This window comes from Spodoptera frugiperda, chromosome 4 (genome assembly GCF_023101765.2).
Source record: "Spodoptera frugiperda isolate SF20-4 chromosome 4, AGI-APGP_CSIRO_Sfru_2.0, whole genome shotgun sequence".
Classification (NCBI taxonomy): domain Eukaryota; kingdom Metazoa; phylum Arthropoda; class Insecta; order Lepidoptera; family Noctuidae; genus Spodoptera; species Spodoptera frugiperda.
The window spans coordinates 9,895,370-9,915,289 of NC_064215.1; the positions used below are offsets into that span (position 1 = coordinate 9,895,370).

Genomic DNA, 19,920 nt, shown 5'->3' on the forward strand with positions numbered 1-19,920 from the left:
ATTGGCCGACATAAATATACCAACCAATCAGAGCACGTTCTCGTTTCGATCACCTTAAAAGTATAACAAACTCGTACTATAATGTACCTTCTGTATCACGGGCCATTAATGACACACGTGCCAATAGTTCGCGATCCCTGCCGTAGTGGCTCGTCGAATTCATAGTGCCGTATCGGATCGCGTCTCGAACTTCGATAGCGAAAACTTTATAAGAAATAGTTCTGAAGCGAATTTAATTAACGATTCCTTAAGCCAGTATTGTTGGTTTGTTGTTTCTGAGGTTTTCTGCTGAAAGGCTTTTGGGATTTAGTTTTTTAATTAAAACTAAAGCTTTTGTGTATTTTGTAGTAATAAAGGTTTTAAAGAAATGTTGTAAGGAGTCGCTAAATGCGCCATTTTCAATCTTAAAGACAAAAAAACATTGAATATCGCATTTGTTCAGTAGTGGATGCATTTCAGCATTCATTTGTAGAATCATTTTATAAGTCAATGTTTGTACAGTAAAAATATCAACAATATAGAAACAATGAACCCTTTTATTTTTTATTTATGAAGGCAGAAATCAGAGCCCTTCTTAAAACAGATTTACGACTAATTTTTTACACTATACTTATAACTGAAATTGATACACATATCCTAACAAGCAAACAAAATTTCACGAATCACCGCCACTAACTAGCAGACCCACAAAATACCGTAATAAAGTTCGCACAAAATTCTGAGAAAATATTAAACTTTATCTATTTTACCTTTCCCCTCGGCACACCCCGGTGTTAACAGAACGTCTATTAATCAAATCATGTCAATACCAAAAACGCGATAGTCATCATTACCTGTCAGGAATTCGCTATGACGCGGCAGACACGACAAGCCCTAAAAATTTCCGATACAGGGTGAAACGGAAATTTCACAGAAATAAATTGCCCTGTCTGTAGTGAAGAGCCGAGCGCCATTGCGCAGGTGCGAACCAAACCCGCGCATGTCATCATGTCGAGTGTACCTCTCAATCCTGCCAAAAACAAATGCATTTCGAGTGTTCCTTTTTTAAAATTATAAATTCAAACGTTGTTCTTTTCTTTTTTTCGTTGATATATGGCTTTTTTGTGCTTGTGTTGGCGTCCGCATCGATTTTCGTAAGTAAGAATTAGTTTGACCTCCCCGTAGCATGGAATAACCTAAAAATTTTTGGTTACTGACAATCCGTAATTGATTTCATTATAATAATTTCATCTAGACAGAAAGCTTTTTCTGATGTGTTGATTATGTTAGATCCTTATGTGTGTTTGTAGCTTAGCTCATTTGTAAACCCTTGATACAGTATCTCTTGCACGTGTCCTCAAACGTTTAACGAAGCGGGCAGTGGTGGTTTGTCTATGAAAATAGAAACAAGGTCATTGGAATGACATTTCTTTGTTTAAACACTATTATAACTTGGCATTATTTTATTGAAATAACCGCTTGAAATAAACGTAAATAAACATTACACACGCCTTTTTTATAGCAATCGATTTATTATTATCGACGAGCAAAAAAAAAAAACAATTAGCGAACGATATTGTTCTATGAATGAAACCTCATTAGAACGAAAAAGTAAAAACAAAATTGTTTGTTATTGTCACACTATGCCACGTGTACCAAACTTGCGATATAGATCTGTAGTATACATTGGAGATTGGATTGGGGCCAACAAGGGCCAAGAATGGCCAACAATGGGCCAACGCCGTCCATTGTGAGCCAACATTTCGGAGGGTGTTTACGTAAAGCTTTGACAAGGTCATACAAACATGTACGGAGATGGTACGCCGTGTACTTAATATACATTAATTTATTAAGTGTCTTGACATTTAAAACGTAGCGATGATGGAGGTACCTAATAGCGTGTATTTTCCCTACTTATGACGTAATGAAATTTTGAATTAAGTAGCATCTTTTTTTTAAATTTTGCCGTGGTATATTTAGGTTGGAGATTTATACCAAAATTTTTTAGACAGTTCTCATTCAGTAAATACAACTAATATGGATTTACGTTGTTCCTGTATCGTACCGGTGCTTTCCACCCAGTAGGGCTGATACCTAATCCAGAGCTTCGGACTAGCTAGCGGTTTATCAGGGCTCCGGCTCGACAAGCAGGAGTAGGAACGGGGTGATTTTTGGTCAGTAAGAGTCTGACACTCCCTATCGTCTTGCCCTGGCGAGAGAAGTCATTGGATGATTTTCCCCCTGAAAAAAAGGGTGCTTTCCACCAAAGATGTGCTATGCTACGTTGCTGTGGATGCGTTTGGCTTTTACCAATCATATTCATTGGTACACATAGCTTAGCACTGGTGGAAGCGGACTCATCTAAACTCTTATATGGAAAATTTAGCCTGTCAAAGTTATAATATAAACATTTTAAACTATTATCGCAAATGGCACTAGATCAGTAATACATGACATATGTGACCTACGAGTCATAGTCAGATATAAATCTAGGAACGCTATATAATGAGTTGGGTATAATTTGTTTACATCACGAGTTTATATAAATTGTTATATGACATGCAACATGAAATGACACCATGTGACGAAAGCATAGTTCTTTAAATTATGTAAGTACCCTTAACCGACGAGCATGCATGAAAAGACTGATGACTGTTGATGAAGCTTAAGAAGTATGTATGAGGGTAGGAGTGCCAGGCAAAGGAACGCACATTGCTACGAATTGCGTTCCATTGTCTCTGCCTTTTTTGAGGAGGGAAAATCATCCAATGACTTCTCCCACCTTGGGCAAAGCGAGAGGGAGTGTCAGACTCTTACTGACTAAAAACCACCCCGTTCCTACTCCTGCTTTTCGAGCCGGAGCCCTGGTAAACCCGCTAGGTAGTCCGCAGCTCCGGATTATCTCTGCCTTACCACATGGGAGACAGGCGTGAGGTTATGTATGTATGTAATGACACATCCAGTTATAGTATACAGGGTAGGTAGAGCTCATAGGGCCGTACTCGAGAGTCATTTAATGGTTACATAAACTTAACCCAGTCCCATTGGTCCCAACCCAGTTACTAAAGAAACTATTCTTTTGTAACGATTTTGTACTTAAACTATTAAGTAATCATTAAAGGTCTCTGAGTGCGGCACTAAGTTTTATAATAGTTATTTTAGTATAGATAGTTTTGTTTATATTTACACAATTGTTAGACTAAAAGGAAAACATGATTACTAAGTAGTTTTCCTTGAGGGCTTCGAAAATTATTGTAAACAATAGTGTTAACAGATTTCCCTGAACTATTTACATAAAATCGATCTATTTTAATTATACTTACTTACTTCTAGTTATTCAACGAATTAATTAGACTTACTAAACACAGATAAAGTGTAAATTATTCGGTTCGATTACACTATTTTTTTTAAAACGAGGATGCTTTTACCTAATAACTGGTCGTAGATATATTGGGACATTATCGGATTAAATACCCGGATTTATTGATATGACTGCTTACTAACTTTTTATCGTAAAAATCGTATTTGTTCAGTACCTTCAGTGTCCAGTACCGCGTTTGGCACTCTGATTGGTTGCTTCATGCGAGCCGGCCAAACGCGCTCTCGTTTAATTTTCGTTCAACGTAAAGCAAACTCGTACTAAGGGTACAGATTAAGGATAATTGGAGAATTTATTATTCTGTAGATATATGATAAAATTAGATTGGATTTTTATTTTGTAACTGTTATTGGTGACACGGAGATTGGATTGTGCCAATTGTACGGCAATAGCTTTGTTGATTGTATGTTTATTTGGAAACAGCAAAAATATTTGAATATTATACTCGTAAAAACATGGCAGCACACCCTTTCTCCCAATATGATTCTGCCTTACGTAATAGAGGTGGGGCCTGTTGCATACAGTTTTTTTTTTGAGGGGTGTCAGACTCTTACTGACTAAAAACCGCTACGCTCTTATTCCTAATTGTCGAGCCGGAGGTCCGGTAACCCGCTAGGCAGTCCGCAGCTCCGGTGCTATACATCCTGATGACCTAATTTCAAACTTCGTGCTATTGTAATATCTGTGAAAATGGAAAACCAAACTCAAAATTTTGCTACATGAGAAAATCAAACCGTTTTACTGCCACTTCGTTTTTTATAATTGCCTACTGAAAAGGTAGATTTCACATCAAAATTAACAACCTATAACTCTATAGCTATAGCTGACCAAAGGCCTCTTCTCACACGTCGGTATGAGCATTAATCGCCACACTTGCTCAATGCCGGTGGGCGATTTATAACTAGTAATTATAAGTCCAAGTATTCTCACAATGTTTTTCCTTCACCGTTTGTCAATGGTGTCTAAATAATCTTAGAAAGTACATGCCTATAATTCGGTGATGGTGTGCGAAATACCTGTGGTAGGTCGTTGTCTCCGTGCTGAGGGTGATCGTAAATAAAGTTCGGAGTCCAAGTATTCAGCACGTATATTTGCGAAAGCACAAGCACACAGTAAGATTGAGTTCACACACTAATAGATAGTCCACAGAAGATAGAAGGAGTAGAAAGAAAGTACAGTAAGAATAAGAATAGATAGCAAGTAAGCACGGCGGTGGTCGAATAATAGTTAGCAGTGAGCAAGCGACACAGGCTCCGCGACCGTAGACGAGAATCGACTGGCGTGACGTAGTCGAATGGCGTGACGTAGTCAACGGCGCTGCATGCGCATACGCCGCGGCGTGTAACTAAAAACCAGTCCGACAGGTATCCGCGCGGTCTGTTTTCAATGTACGATGTTGAAATGTCGTTGTGTTAGTAGTTTATATAGATAGATAATTTTGTACATATTATGATTATTGTTTTATTGTAATTTTATATATTATAAATGATGTTGTGGATATATATGATTTGTGTAAATAATTTTTGTGTATTTGAAAATGTTGTAAATATAAATATTATATAAATTGTTAGTGTGCGTGTAAATATATGTGAATGGCTACATCACTCCCCCCCGGAGACCGTCACTACGGGCGATAAAAATCAGGAAACCGTACTTTACGGCCAGAACGCGTTCTTCTGACATCCTCCTGGGATGGGACACTTTGCCCCATAGGAACAGGATGAGGTCTGGAATTAGGATAGGGGTTAGGGTTAGGTATAGGGGTTGAGGTTGGATCGGGAGACGGGTTGACCAGTATGTAGGCCGGTTTTAGGCGGTCTATGGATACTGTCACACTCTTCCCTTTGACCTGTATTTTGAAGGTCTTGTCTCTTCGGTCGAGAACCTTGTAGGGGCCGGTGTAGGGTGGTTGTAAAGCACCACGTAATGCGTCGTCCCTTAAAAATACATGACTAGATGAAGCCAGATCTTTGTAGACAAATATTTTGTCTTTATTGTGACGTGCAGCTGGGGTCGGTTGGAGTTTAGCTGCAAAACGGTGTAGGCGAGAGGTGAAATCTGATATATCAGTGTACTCAGGCGCACTAGCCTGGAAAAAGTCTCCAGGTAGTCGTAGTGGCTCGCCGTACACCAATTCTGCAGAAGATGACTGAAGGTCATCTTTGAATGCACTTCGTATGCCTAACAATACTAAAGGTAACATGTCTACCCAATTGCAGTCTGCATGGCACATTATGGCTGCTTTCAGCTGTCGGTGGAATCGTTCCACTAGCCCGTTGCAGGCTGGGTGATACGCGGTTGTTCTGCGATGTTTGAATCCGATCATTTTTCCAAGGTACTGGAAAAGTGACGATTCAAACTGTCGGCCGCGATCGGTGACAATATCAGTAGGACATCCAAATCTGGATATCCACGATATTAATGCCTTCCCAACTGTTTCAGCAGTCATATCCGCCATGGGTGTGACTTCTGGCCAGCGAGTGAAACGATCCACCGCAGTGAGACAGTAGCGATAGCCCTGAGAAATAGGTAAGGGGCCAATAATGTCTATGTGGATGAAAGCAAAACGAGCGCGAGGTATATCGAAGGTGCCCAGTGGAGCAGACACGTGGCGATGTACCTTAGCGCGTTGACATGCCAAACAATGACGAGACCACTCTCGACAGTCTTTGCGCACTCCAGGCCAAACAAATCGCTCGGCAACCAGCTTGGCTGTTGTGTTGGCACCTGGGTGGCTAAGGCTGTGAAGACTGTCGAAGATTTGTCGTCTCAAGTCTTTAGTGACAAAAGGTCTAGGTGTAGGAGTGCTGACGTCACAATAAAGCTCTGTGCGAGAGTTAGGGACTCTCAACTTTTTCAGGCGGAGTGAAGAATTTCCTCCCAGAAGTTGAGCCAACTCTGTGTCGGAAGCTTGGGAAGTAGCCAGCACGTCTAAGTCGACTGGCATCTGCAGTTCCTCGATGCGCGACAGTGGATCGGCAACGACGTTATTTTTGCCTGAAATATGTCGTATGTCGGTCGTGAACTGCGAGATGAAGTCGAGGTGGCGATACTGTCGAGGCGAACAGTTGGCTTTCCGTTCACTGAAAGCGAAACTGAGCGGTTTGTGATCAGTAAACACCACAAAATGTCTAGCCTCTAACATATGACGAAAGTATTTGATGCTTTCGTATATGGCTAGGAGTTCGCGGTCGTATGGCGAGTACTTCCGCTGAGTGGGACTCAACCTCCGAGAGAAAAATGCGAGAGGTTCCCACGCGTTATTTTTATATTGTTGCAAAACTGCACCCATTGCCAGGTCGGACGCGTCTGTTACTAGAGCGAGGTCGGCCTGACAATCTGGGTGTGCCAGCAATGCAGCGTTGGCAAGACTATTCTTGCATTCGTTGAAAGCCTGCAAGGTGTCACCTGAAATGTCAACTGGTTGCGAGGCTTTGACGTTGCCTGTAAGTAAGGCGTTTAAAGGGGCTTGAATTGACGCAAAGTTAGGTACAAATCGCCTGTAAAAGTTGAGCATCCCTAAAAATCGCCTAAGTTGCCTAACTGTTTTGGGAACTGGGAATTCTGCAATGGCCTGGACTTTAGATTCCAAAGGCTTGGTGCCGGATGCCGAGATTCGGTAACCTAAAAATGTTACCTCTGAGGCACCGAAGACGCACTTAGAAGTATTGACGAGGACGCTGTATTCCTTCATGCGATTAAAGAGTTGGTGAAGGTGAGCTTCGTGTTCTGCTTCGTCCTTGGAAAAGACTAGAAAATCGTCAAGGTAACAGAAGCAGAAGTCGAGTCCTCTCGTCATCTCGTCAACAAACCTTTGGAATGTTTGACCGGCATTCCTTAAACCGAAGGTCATGAAAGGGAATTCGAACAGGCCAAAGGGAGTAGTGATGGCAGTCTTTGGAATGTCAGCGTCGAAAACTGGTATCAGGTTGTAGGCCTTCGTTAAATCGATGGTGGAGAAAATAGTACAACCTGATATGGAGTGGGAGAAGTCCTGGATGTGCCTAATAGGATAACGGTCTGGGATAGTCCGTGCATTAAGCATCCGATAATCGCCACAAGGTCGCCAGCTGTTATCCTTCTTAGGCGCGAGGTGTAAGGGAGAAGACCAGGGGCTCTCAGAAGGACGCGCTGTGCCGTTGCTGAGCATAAGCTCAAACTCCTGTCTTGCGATTTTAAGTTTGTCCGGTGCCAGTCTTCGAGGGGTACAAGAGATAGGAGGTCCAGGTGTAGTCCTAATGTGATGTACCGTGTTGTGCTTTGGAAACACCGGTGTACCTGCGGGACGTGTAATTTCCGGGTACTTACTTAAGATGGCGTGGAAACGTGTGTCGCCTGTCGCTACCTTAACTGAAAATACATTCGTTTTGGCTAAACAAGCAACAGTAGACAACGTTGTAGTGCTATCTAACAAGCGTTGATTCCTACAATCGACGGCTAAATTGTAGTAGCTGAGGAAGTCTACGCCTATTATTGGCTTTGTAACATCAGCCACTATAAAGCGCCAAACAAAATTGCGCCTTAAACCTAAGTTTAAATTAAGCTCAATGAAGCCGTATGTGTCGATTGTGGACCCGTTAGCCGCAGTAAGTGCAAAGTTGGTCTTGGCTCGACGATCCCGAAGCGCAGAACGAGGGTAGACGCAAAGGTCACTGCCAGTGTCCACCAGGAACTGGGTATTCGTGTTGCGGTCGGTGATGAAGAGGCGACCCTTATATTGCGGACAGTCATTTGTCGCCACTAGCGACTGCCCGTCGCATTTCCCGCCTTGTGGAAGTCGCAGGGCTTCGAGCACGCGTGGGCCCGAGTGCCAAATTTATTATGGTACCAGCATATTGGGTACTTCCGGTAGCTGGAACTGGACCTGGATCGGCTGCGTTGTCGCGATGATGAGCGACGGCGATCGCGTGGTCTGGAGCGCTCAGTCGAGTAGCAGGAGGCGGTGCGAGTGTGCTCCTCAAGTTTCAGGGTCAAGTGCTGCACCATCTTCTTCAGTTCTGCGATCTCGTCTGACTGACCTGCGTGTGCTCTGGTAGAAGATGCAGAAGCGACGTTGCAGGGCGATGCGAGCTCCTGGATGCGGTCAGCCAGGTCTGCCAGCTGGTCTAAGGAGTGAGACGGCTGCGATGCCAGTACCGTCTGAATATTGTGCGGAAGGCGGTTGCACCATATTGACCGGAGGAAGTCATCAGGCACGGAGGGTCCAGCCAAGTCTTGGAGGTGTCGCAAGAACTGCGACGGCTTCCTGTCACCAAGTTCCTCGTGAGTGAGAAGCTGCCTGACCTTCTTCTCGTGTGACGCGGAGAGGCGCTTTATGAGCTCACTCTTTATGCGGTCGTACCTGCCCTTCGCTGGAGGATTGATAATGATGTCCTTCACAGCCTTCGCGTACTGCACGTCTAAGTTGTTGGTGACGTTGTTAAATTTGATGACGTCATCGGTGATGTTCTGGCTGAAGAACTGGCCTTCCAACAATGCGAACCACAGTTCTGGATCCTCAGGTGAAAAAGGAGGAACCTTAATTTTCACCGTCCGTGTCGCGCTGGCACCGTGGTCAGTGGAAACGCGCACCGGCTTTGTCCGACGTGTCACGTTCACGTCGCTGCGTGAGTTGACGGTTTTACCGGAATCACTGCTATCACTCATTATGCACAGTACCTTGATGTATGTTTAATGTCCTTGTCGGGGTCACCAGTTGTGGGTGATGGTGTGCGAAATACCTGTGGTAGGTCGCTGTCTCCGTGCTGAGGGTGATTGTAAATAAAGTTCAGAGTCCAAGTGTTCAGCACGTATATTTGCGAAAGCACAAGCACACAGTAAGCAAGATGTTCACACACTAATAGATAGTCCACAGAAGATAGAAGGAGTAGAAAGAAAGTACAGTGAGAATAAGAATATAGCAAGTAAGCACGGCGGTGGTCGAATAATAGTTAGCAGTGAGCAAGCGACACAGGCTCCGCGACCGTAGACGAGAATCGACTGGCGTGACGTAGTCGACTGGCGTGACGTAGTCAACGGCGCTGCATGCGCATACGCCGCGGCGTGTAACTAAAAACCAGTCCGACAGGTATCCGCGCGGTCTGTTTTCAATGTACGATGTTGAAATGTCGTTGTGTTAGTAGTTTATATAGATAGATAATTTTGTACATATTATGATTATTGTTTTATTGTAATTTTATATATTATAAATGATGTTGTGGATATATATGATTTGTGTAAATAATTTTTGTGTATTTGAAAATGTTGTAAATATAAATATTATATAAATTGTTAGTGTGCGTGTAAATATATGTGAATGGCTACACTTGCACCCAATGACACAGGAAAAAAGGTTTTATTAATTGTTCCAAATTTCATCCCGATCGTTTCGTACCGAGCCGTTTTTACGTGATTGAGTAACAAATATACACATAAACTCACTCACAAAATTAGTTTTTATCACTAGTCACTACCATAAATGTTATGTTCATATTGCACAATGAAAATAACAGTAACATACACCTTAGGCTTATCTGTAATTACAATTATAGGTAACCACAAATATAATAAGTGTGAAGCAAGATGAGAATATATTGAGTTTGTTTTACTTTTATTTATTTTTCCCTATATGTATTTTTGTAAGAAAATCCTTATGGCGTCGTTTGTAGCCTCTTCGTACGGTTTCCATATAGGGACGGTTCCAGAATGCGATTTCCAATACCACAAACTCTTATTGCATCGCATAAAATAACCATCTTATTACAGAAGCCAAATAAAAGGACCAGCTTTCTTTTCTTTTGAAAAAAAAAGCGAGCATATTTTTGCAAAATATTTGTCACGGTAATAGGGATGATGACGGGGTATGCAAATTAAAAATTTGTTTAGTCCGTCAGTCATATAAGATAATAATATTTAGATAAAATCAATCAAAAATTAGGAGCGAGAGCAAATACATACGTCATTTCTACGTAGAAAAAAAGTACCCAGAAGTGACTTTACGCCATGTTTTAAATCGATATATCTTCGAAAGTATTTGTTTCCGTAAGAAAATAAGAAATACGTATGTAATATTTTAAAATAATCTTCAAGACGGACATTAAAATAAAAATTAGTTATCTACCCTATAGTCGGGATACAGAGCCCTGACACTTCGCGTGACCGAAATCTTCGTTTTTTGGCAAATTTCGCTGTTATTCAGCATAATTCGGTTCTTTTGCTGTAATTTGCGAATGACAATGGAATAATATGGAACCCTTTGAAGCCTTTGAAATGTCTTTGTGAATATAATTTTACTAAACAAGGTCTGGTATTCTGAAGAAACGAACTGATTGCCAAGTCTACTTTTGTGCGGATGGATATTTTATGTGGAAGCATACGTATTTTAGTTATGTTGTGTTGTGTGTTGCGTTTTAGAAGAAAAGCGATAATTTTTATTAAGCCGGTAAACGAGCAGACGTATCACCTGATGGTAATCAATCGCCGCCGCCTATGGACACTTGAAACACCACAGGCGTTACAAGTGCGTTGCCGGCCTTTTGGGTGGTTAGGAATTTAAGGGTTGTTGGGGAATCGGGGATTGGGAAGATTGGGAAGGGGAGTGATAATGCCGTACCTACAATAATTTACGTATACCATACTCTTTAGTTTTCTTCTGTATCGTGATTGCTATTACATAACATATTATCTAGACTCGGACCAGTGAAGAGGGGACCACACAAAGAATTGTTACGCGCGGTAGGCATCCCCGGGTCATTATATTAGGGTGCTTTTCCACCAGAGATGTGCTATGTTACGTTGCAGTGGATGCGTTTGGCTTCCACCAATCATATTTATTGGTACACATAGCATAGCACTGGTGGAAACTGACTCAGTTAAATTACGTTTTTATATATAAAGATACGTGCTATGGATGTGTGCTATGGATGGCCTCCCTACTATCGATACATCACATACTTGAGCTGCGTATCTTCCACGCACAGCTACATAGCTTAGTATCAGTGGAAACGGTCACATAGTTTCACAGCTATTACATTTTCGTAGCACATCTCTGCTCCAAAAGAACCCTTAAGATCGCATAAAAATTCTACAGCTTTACCATAACCCCAAAAGTGTATCGATCGATCCAGAGATCCATATAAAGTGCATCAGCAACTTCACTTAAGACGTAAACCATTATATTATAAGGCACCAGCTATACAAGGCCGTTGTACTGCATTCTTAAATATTTACGTATTCCACATCGCCATTTTGAATTTATGTGCTAATAAAGTTGAGTTTGGAACCCGTTAGACCGTTTGATAGGTTCATAGGTCGTTATCTAGAAACGATAAAACTGTTTGCCTCTAGATACTCGTAGATGTAAAACAAGAAATGCTCGTTTGAAAGTTTTTTAGGAGTTCATTGATTTGTTTGTTGTGTTAAAACTGACATATTTAAGGATTAGACTCCCTGTAGATAGTTTTATATTCCGTTTTTCAGTAATAGCACGGAGCTTGAAATAGTGCCCGGTAGATGGCAATAGGACATTTGGCTATCAAGCTCACAAAACACGTGTGTTATTCCATATTTCGTGCGGGTCTAGAGATGATAAGCAAGGGCAGAACTAGCCCCATGTATCGTGCGTCGCGTTCTGCGCGCGCCTCAAAGAGAGAGATTTCAAAACATAACGCTATGTTATTTTAAAGATGTCATGATCTTAATGATGTGATTTTCACAGGTGACCGTTAAAGAGTAGTAGTAGTAATAGTATATACGAGTACATATCCGGCTATACAACACCAGTTTATAATGATCTCGCTTTGTATGATCTTTCCGTACATTCATCGGTCAGTTTATATTGGCGTAATGTAGTTTGGTGTGGTACAGTTATACTTGTTCAATTGATCAGACAAACTATTAAACCCTTACTCCATTCATACACTAATGCAAATACCTATAAACTACTAGTCAATCCACTATGTACAATATATGAAGGTAAGTGTCAACGACAAAATAAGATTTTTCAAAAGAAATTCTTACATCCAAGAATGTCATGATTCGCACATTTCGCACAGATAGACAGGGGTCTGATGGTTTTTTTTGTATGTATATAATTTGACATGTAGAGGATGCATTGTCGTATATAATGTATATTTGACATGGGACCATGAGAATTGTATGGAATGGAAGACGAAAAAATGTGTAGTTTTTTAATATTTACGGTGAAATGGACGGATTTGGGAATGCTGTGTTCAGTTGTGTGATAGTATTAAATACTATATAAATACTATACTAGGTATTCTGAAATTATCTGCCACGGCTTTAATGAGAGGTAGTGTTGTGTTGAGTTGTGACATACCTTGGCGGAGGTTTTTACCCGAACGGGTCCCGACGGTCCATACATCAATAAATAATAAATCGATTTAAAACTGTTATTTGTGATCACATTGTTCAAATAATAATAAAAATTATAAGATTGAAGATAAAAGATTGTAATCTTCAAAGAATATAAAACAACATATTATTTGCTTTGACGTTCAAAAGTTTCTTCCCGGTCTATATTATTAAGTAAATAATTTGACTTTGACTTTGTATGTAATTCGTATGATCTAAAAGGATAAGGATCTTCACATCTATTGCTTTCGATACAAAAATCCAATCGCTTACCAGTAAGTAATTATCATGAAAGACTAACGATAAAGACTAAAACAAAAACTGTTCCATATATTTATTAGGTACTAAGTAAGCCCTATCACTTTGAGAGCCTGAGGTTCTTGGCTTGTAGCCAATTTGCGGTCGGATTAGCAATTAGGTGGACTCGTAAACTACATGGATTATCTTCTACCTACAAACTATAACATAACTAGTATAAAATGATCCTTGAATGTGCGAAAAGATCGAACAAAGGAAGATCATTATAAACTGGTGTACTTAACTAGCATAAAATGATCCTTGAATGTGAGGAAAGATCGAACAAAGTAGGACCATGATATACTGGTCCAGTGTCCATCTAGTCTTCCTTTTTTTGTGAATAATTTGGCATTGTTGGTCGAGCAGGAATAGTTTTAAGCCGGGTATAGTCGTGTCCAATAATAGCTCGGAGTTTGGAATTGGGTTCGGTGTTTGCTGTCCTAAAATTGCTGTACAGTATTACCGTAGAATTATCTACTAAAGCTTGTGTAAAGGAGTTGTGTTGTTACTATACTTTAAAATGAATGCCTTTATCTTCACAGAATCATAAGTATGTCTAGATATCGGTCTTAAAAAACCTCTAATCTACACTGGTCATAGTCTGTGCTATTTTACTGATGTGACCTCTCAATTGTACCATTTCGAAAACCAATTTGGAACATTAGATATAGAGCTGAATTGCGACATTCTATCATGTATATAGACAGGCTGACCGCTGCATTGTCCCTGGAATTGCTTCCATTTAGGCCTGTATAGTTCCGGGTACATAATGTGTAATGCTTCATGTCATATATCAGGTATAGTAGGTTTTATGTTACGGGAATTGGGAATCTGTTGTGCAGATTGGTCGATCTGTGTTTGTGGTGAAATGGAATGCACTAATTCTATAATATAGGGTGACTGGTAAATAGTGACCGATATTTAAACACGTGGTTGTACTCATGATTATAATCAACTTTCCCAAAGAAACTTTTTTGTATACTCATAGTTTGATTTATATCACCATAATATCAAAACATCAAAATTTCACTCACGCGTGCTTTCGCATGGTCGGTGGTTAGCATTAAGGCGCCCGCGCCCGTGTTATCGGAAGACCAGTAGGTATTTTGGAGTTTTACGCGCGGGTGCTAATTACACATGTAAATGACACCCAGACTCGACAAAACAATTTGTGGATTACACAGATTTGCTTCGTGTGGGTATCGAACTCGTTACACGTTGCCCAGACACCGCACTAACCGTGTAGTCAAAATTTTACGAGGAATTTGGAAACAAAATATTATCTGTATCTATGTAAAACTTTAAGGGAAAGTTGAAGGTATTCCTACGATGGATGTATGAAAGAAGTTTCGAGAAATGCTCAGTGTTAGTATAGGTTACTCATAAAGCTACTGGTACTTGGTCCTTGAAAATTGTAACAATGAAATATTGCGAAGTGAGTCGCTACCATTGTAACAATGTTATAGGATTTCTTCGAAACTTCCAAACGTATTCAAATAAAATTTTAGGAAACCGGTGTTTATATATTTTTCTTTGATTTTCCAAGTATTATTCATTAATAGGCGTAGGCGTAGGGTACGTGAGTTTACTTTCAGTTGTTTTTTTTTATTTTGAAAATACAATATATGGTTTTCATTCACTCAGTTCATGTAAACATTTACCACGAATCTTACTAAGGGTTTTCTAGGATATCTATTTGTCTTTTAAATTTTAATATTACATTTTCACAGCTTCCTTGAGCTTTTTTATATATATATTTTTGTGGGCAAGGCAAGAGGCAGAGTCAGCCTCTTACTGACTAAAAATAACCCCGTCCCTACGCCTGCTTTTCGAACCCGAGCCCCGGTAACGCGTTAGGTAATCCGCAGTTAAAATAGGTCTGCAGAAAGAATCATTACTAATCTAACACTGGCTCAACTAAACTGTTAATCATTGATTAAATTGACTGGCTCAAAGTTATTTTACTGCAAAGCCTTAGAATTTACAAGACGCCGTTAAAAACAAATCAACAAACAATTTCCAGTCGATTATCGTAAATCTTTAATTGTTAGTCTTACCAGTACTTATTGAGACAAAGATGTAAACGAAGATTTTATTTTGTTACAGGTTCCAACAAATAAAATTTGGAGCGTCGATGCTATAAACTGAGACGTTTTAAAGCCAAAATAAATTGGCATTCGCAATTTACAACCAAAGGAAGAACGGTACGATGAACGATATCACTATAAATTATACAGACCTTACTACAACAACTGAAAAGTCACAGAACGACTCCCACTTGTTAAACATTATCGATAACAAATGGATCCAGTCAACGTTCTGTGTGATCTACACCGTGATCTTCGTCCTTGGACTACTCGGGAACATCCTCGTTTGCTTCGTCGTCGCCAGGAACAAAGCCATGCAGACCGTCACCAACCTCTTCATCAGTAACTTGGCACTCTCCGACATTCTGCTCTGCATCTTCGCCGTCCCCTTCACACCGCTATACACTTTCCGCGGTGCCTGGAGCTGGGGTTCCCTCCTTTGCCACATTATGCCTTTCGCACAGGGATGCAGCGTATACATATCCACGTTGACGCTTATGTCTATAGCTATCGATAGATTCTTTGTAATTATTTACCCGTTCAGACCGCGGATGAAGATTGAGACTTGTTTGATCGTCATCGTCATGATTTGGACCTTCTCTGTCAGCGTCACAATGCCGTACGCTATCTTCATGACGTACTACGATCTAGAAATAGGCAGATTTTGTGAAGAGACGTGGCCCTCGGAACACTTGCGGCGATTGTTCGGCTCAGTAACGTCTGTGTTACAGTTCGTATTGCCTTTTATTGTGATTGCTTTCTGTTACACGTGCGTCAGTTTTAAATTGAATGACAGAGCCAAAGCGAAGGCCGCCAGCAAAAATTCTCGCAAAGAGGAACTTGATAAAAATAGGAAGCGACGGACGAACCAGATGTTGATAGCGATGGTCACTATATTCGGATTGTCGTGGCTACCTCTGAACGTGATCAACCTGTGCAATGACTATTACATGTACGCTATACATTTGAAGTATTATTACTTGATATTCTTTATTGGGCACGTTATTGCAATGTCTTCGACTTGCTACAATCCTTTCATTTACGCGTGGATGAATGAGAATTTCCGAAAGGAGTTCAAGCAACTGATACCTTGCATTGATTCATCTGCAAACTTGAGAGGGAACATTCCCTTGGACCAGTTGGGAGTTGGTCCGTCTGAGAAAACTTTTAATGGAAATACGACGACTGATAGTTACTTGGGCTCTAGTTCCCAGCGGGCGACTTCCTTTAGACACAAAAGGAAGCCTAGTGCGGCCGCGGACGTGGAAAAAAGTGGAGTGGAATTGAATGAAGATTTATTGAATGTAGATGTGAAACATTGTCATATTTCCACTAGCTATAACCTTCGGAGGGAGTCGGTGAAGCTGCGCCTTATCAATGAGGAGTCATTTGACGGGACGCCGACGCAAAGTCAATTCTAACAGTTGATGTCACGGGTAAGCTTCATCAAAGTACTTTTTTCCTAGCTGATGTCCCTGATAATGTTTTTGCATTTTCCTTACTTCTACCGTAAAGAGTCTCCATCTGTTTACGTTTGAAGTAGGTAAATAATAACGAGGTTATACGTCAAAATGTTTTGACGTTATGCAAATCATGGTCGACCTTATTTTCCCTTTTTTCCTTACTGTGTAAGCGGCATAAGTATTTTTACTCGATTGCGTCAGAAGAAGCGTTATGTCTTTTATTGCATTACCTATTACGTGATTTGGATTTTTATTTTGTAGGACAAAAGGTTTACTTTTAATTTTCGAAAGTTACAGTAAATGGCAAGGAGTCTATAATTATGCACGGGGTTTTTTTACGTATTTGAAAAACCCCTTTTACCTTTATTATGAAAATAAATTTTATCTAGAATAGGAGATAAACGATGATATAATCTGTCTGATAACAACATGAGATAATGGTAACCGCTATTCGCTGCCCAAGGATATCCACAACACATCTAGAAAAGAGCGTATTTCTTCTTAATAGGCCGGCAACGCACCTGTAACTCTACTGGTGTTGCGGGTGTCTATAGGCGGCGCTGATCGCTTATCATAAGACGGCCTGATGTCAGCTCGTTTAAAAAAACAGAGGAACGTTGCCGGCCTTTTACTGAGGTTTTTCTTTTCTTGAAGGTTTAAATAATAATTTGAATATTTCTTCTCTCTTCCACAGGTGCGACGATGGAAGCGTTCCCAACTTTGAAAAAACATATATGAACTGTAGATAGATATAAGAGTACCCGATATTTTTGGAGTGACTTTATTTTTTACTGATGATATCTTTACTATTGCACAAACGACTACTGGAATACGCTTATCAATTTAAATAACCTTTAGATAATAAAAAAAATATATTTTTAATTTAAAATCAATTATGAATTACCCTATTCGTGATCAACAAGGGTTGACCTTGAATACTTTTACAGAAGTACGAAAATTTGTATGGACAAGATTTTCGTATTATTGTAATATCCCCAATGCCTTTTATACTGCCATAGTGGTGTCCCTAGAATCTGCTAGTGTAATAATTAATTGTGATCTACTAAACAACAAGAGCGTAAATTTGTTTATTCTATTACTCTGCAATTGGATAGTTGCTTAACTATCTAAAACGCCTCTTTTCGAACAGTCTTCATATTTTTATAATAACTATCGTGAGACATACTAAATTGAATAAAAATCACAGTTTACTCACGTAGATTACATAAATCAGTAAGCCGCGCGACGTCGCCGCATTCGTGTTCGCTGCTCATGATGAAGAGTCCCTCTGTGACTCGAAAGTAGTAGAGCTTTTCTCCATTAATTTACGTGAGTAAACTGTGATTTTTAGTTAGTTTTCATATTGATTATACAAGGCGGATTTAAATCAGCTTTTTGCTCCACACTAAACCAATAAATGTATTATGAACGTCTTAAGAGCAAATCTGCAACAATGAAAACAGCCTAAACTTATATCAACAGCACCATTAACCTCATTTATAACCCGAACCCTAAACAAACAAAGGTTAGGCTCTTGTTGTCCAGTAGCCATTAGATTTATACCTATTCTAGATAATACCTAGACCCGTAGCCTTATTTAGTAATTCTAAGCAAGGGCCCTAGTCCTTAAATGTATTGTAGGTAAGACTAAAGTTTTGATTTACTGTTTGTAAAGGCACAATTTTGTATTTTAATCAAGGTACCTTGTCGAAACAGATTCTAAACTAAAACTCACACTGTGTAAAAGCAAACCGCCGGTAGACAAACGAGCGAGAGAGACACATATTTTTATCTCTTTTTTACGCTTCTAATGGTAACAATAAAGGTTACAACCCGCATGATGATGAGCAGTCACCGTAAACTAAGTACACTTGCAACATCAAAGGCATCACGAGTCTTGTGGGCCATTCAGGATATTGTCTAAATGTGCCATCGGTTTTAGGGAGATTTGTTACCAAAAATTGGGGCAATTAAATGGAGTGGGCATTTCAATATCTTACCAGACCTCAATTAAACATCCTATAAGTGGTCACTGCTGAGGCCTCTTTCTCACATGGAGAAGGTTTGAGCATTACTCACCATGCTTGCTCAATGCCTCAACGGGTTTCTGAATTTGTATTATGTAACTACAATGTCTTCTCTCGCCTTACGTGATGCAAGAGGGAGTATCAGACTCTTACTGACTAAAATCCACCCCGTTCCTACTCCTGCTTTTCGAGTCCCGGTAACCGGCTAGGCAGTTCGCATTACGTAGCGAAAAAAAAAAACAATGTATGCATGTTTCATTCGCTCGTCCACTCTCTAACGGTGTGGCCTTTAAGTACTCTACTTATAAACTAAAACGCTCCTAAAATTATGCTAAATTTTAGTATAGTTATGTAGACTAGGGTTTAACACCAGAATTTAGATCATGAATTAGATAAGTTCCCTTTAGTTTAAGTTAGTGTTGATTTAGTATAATGTTAGGAGCGTACGAACCCATATGTGTTAAATCTTATGAATTTTCTTAGTGTCTATCTATCTATGTATTATAAACGGTGTGGTATCATTGACGTGACTATCTATGGAACTGAGATATAAGTAGGAATGTGTAATGATAAAATATGTTCTGTTTAAATTGTTAGGTTAAATGTTTTGTAACGAAAGAACACCGTTATGTATATTAATTATGTCAATGATGAAACAGGGACATATTGCAATGTGATATCTACTTCATTTCTTTTCATTCTAAATTCAATTTTATGTCTTTAAAAGAGAAGAAGAATATTGGAGAAGGATTTAAAATATCATGAGTTTGACAGCTGTCAAAAGTGACAGGTGTCATGTCGTCAATGAAAAATAAAAAAAACTTTTTGTATAGTGATGTAATTAATTATGTCCTTTGATTGAATTATCGATATTATTATTAAGTAGTAGGAATGAGTGTGATTCAGGAGAATACAGTGTTAAAATAAATGTTAATGTGAGTCAATGTTAAGCAATATGATATTAGTATTAAGTTTAACTGTTAGACTTTTATAATTATCTGTATAAATAGTTTATATACTTAGAAAAATGCACAATTTATTAAAATTACCGTTTGTATTTGAAAAATCTATTAATTGTTGTGATGAGTAACACAGTTTATCCCGCGCAAGCAAAGAGACAACATATTTTAAAAGAAGGTTTTATTCAAATATTTCTATTGTGTATGGGAAATGTAAAACATTTATATAAGGTGACTGGTAATTAGTGACCTATTTAAACACGTGATTGTACTCATGATTACAAACAACTTTCCCAAAGAAACTTTTTTTGTATTCTTAACAAAATTTCATTAGCACACGCGCGTAAAGTTCCAAAATACCTACTAGTCTTCCGATAA

The 19,920-nt window shown here is 39.6% G+C and overlaps 1 protein-coding gene across 2 annotated transcripts; it reads left to right on the plus strand.

Annotated features, from left to right (window-relative positions):
* Positions 1–953: 953 nt before the first annotated feature.
* On the plus strand, positions 954–17,874 carry LOC118272566 (prolactin-releasing peptide receptor). 2 transcript variants are annotated; one of them, XM_035589147.2, is made up of 3 exons: positions 954–1,137; positions 15,113–16,529; positions 17,251–17,874. In XM_035589147.2, the coding sequence occupies exon 2, from the start codon at positions 15,216–15,218 to the stop codon at positions 16,512–16,514; it is 1,299 nt and encodes a 432-aa protein (XP_035445040.1). In that variant the 5' UTR covers positions 954–1,137; positions 15,113–15,215; the 3' UTR covers positions 16,515–16,529; positions 17,251–17,874. The 2 variants fall into 2 exon arrangements, with proteins under 2 accessions (XP_035445040.1, XP_035445039.1); XM_035589146.2 differs by having other exon boundaries at positions 954–1,133; positions 17,251–17,873.
* Positions 17,875–19,920: the final 2,046 nt, after the last annotated feature.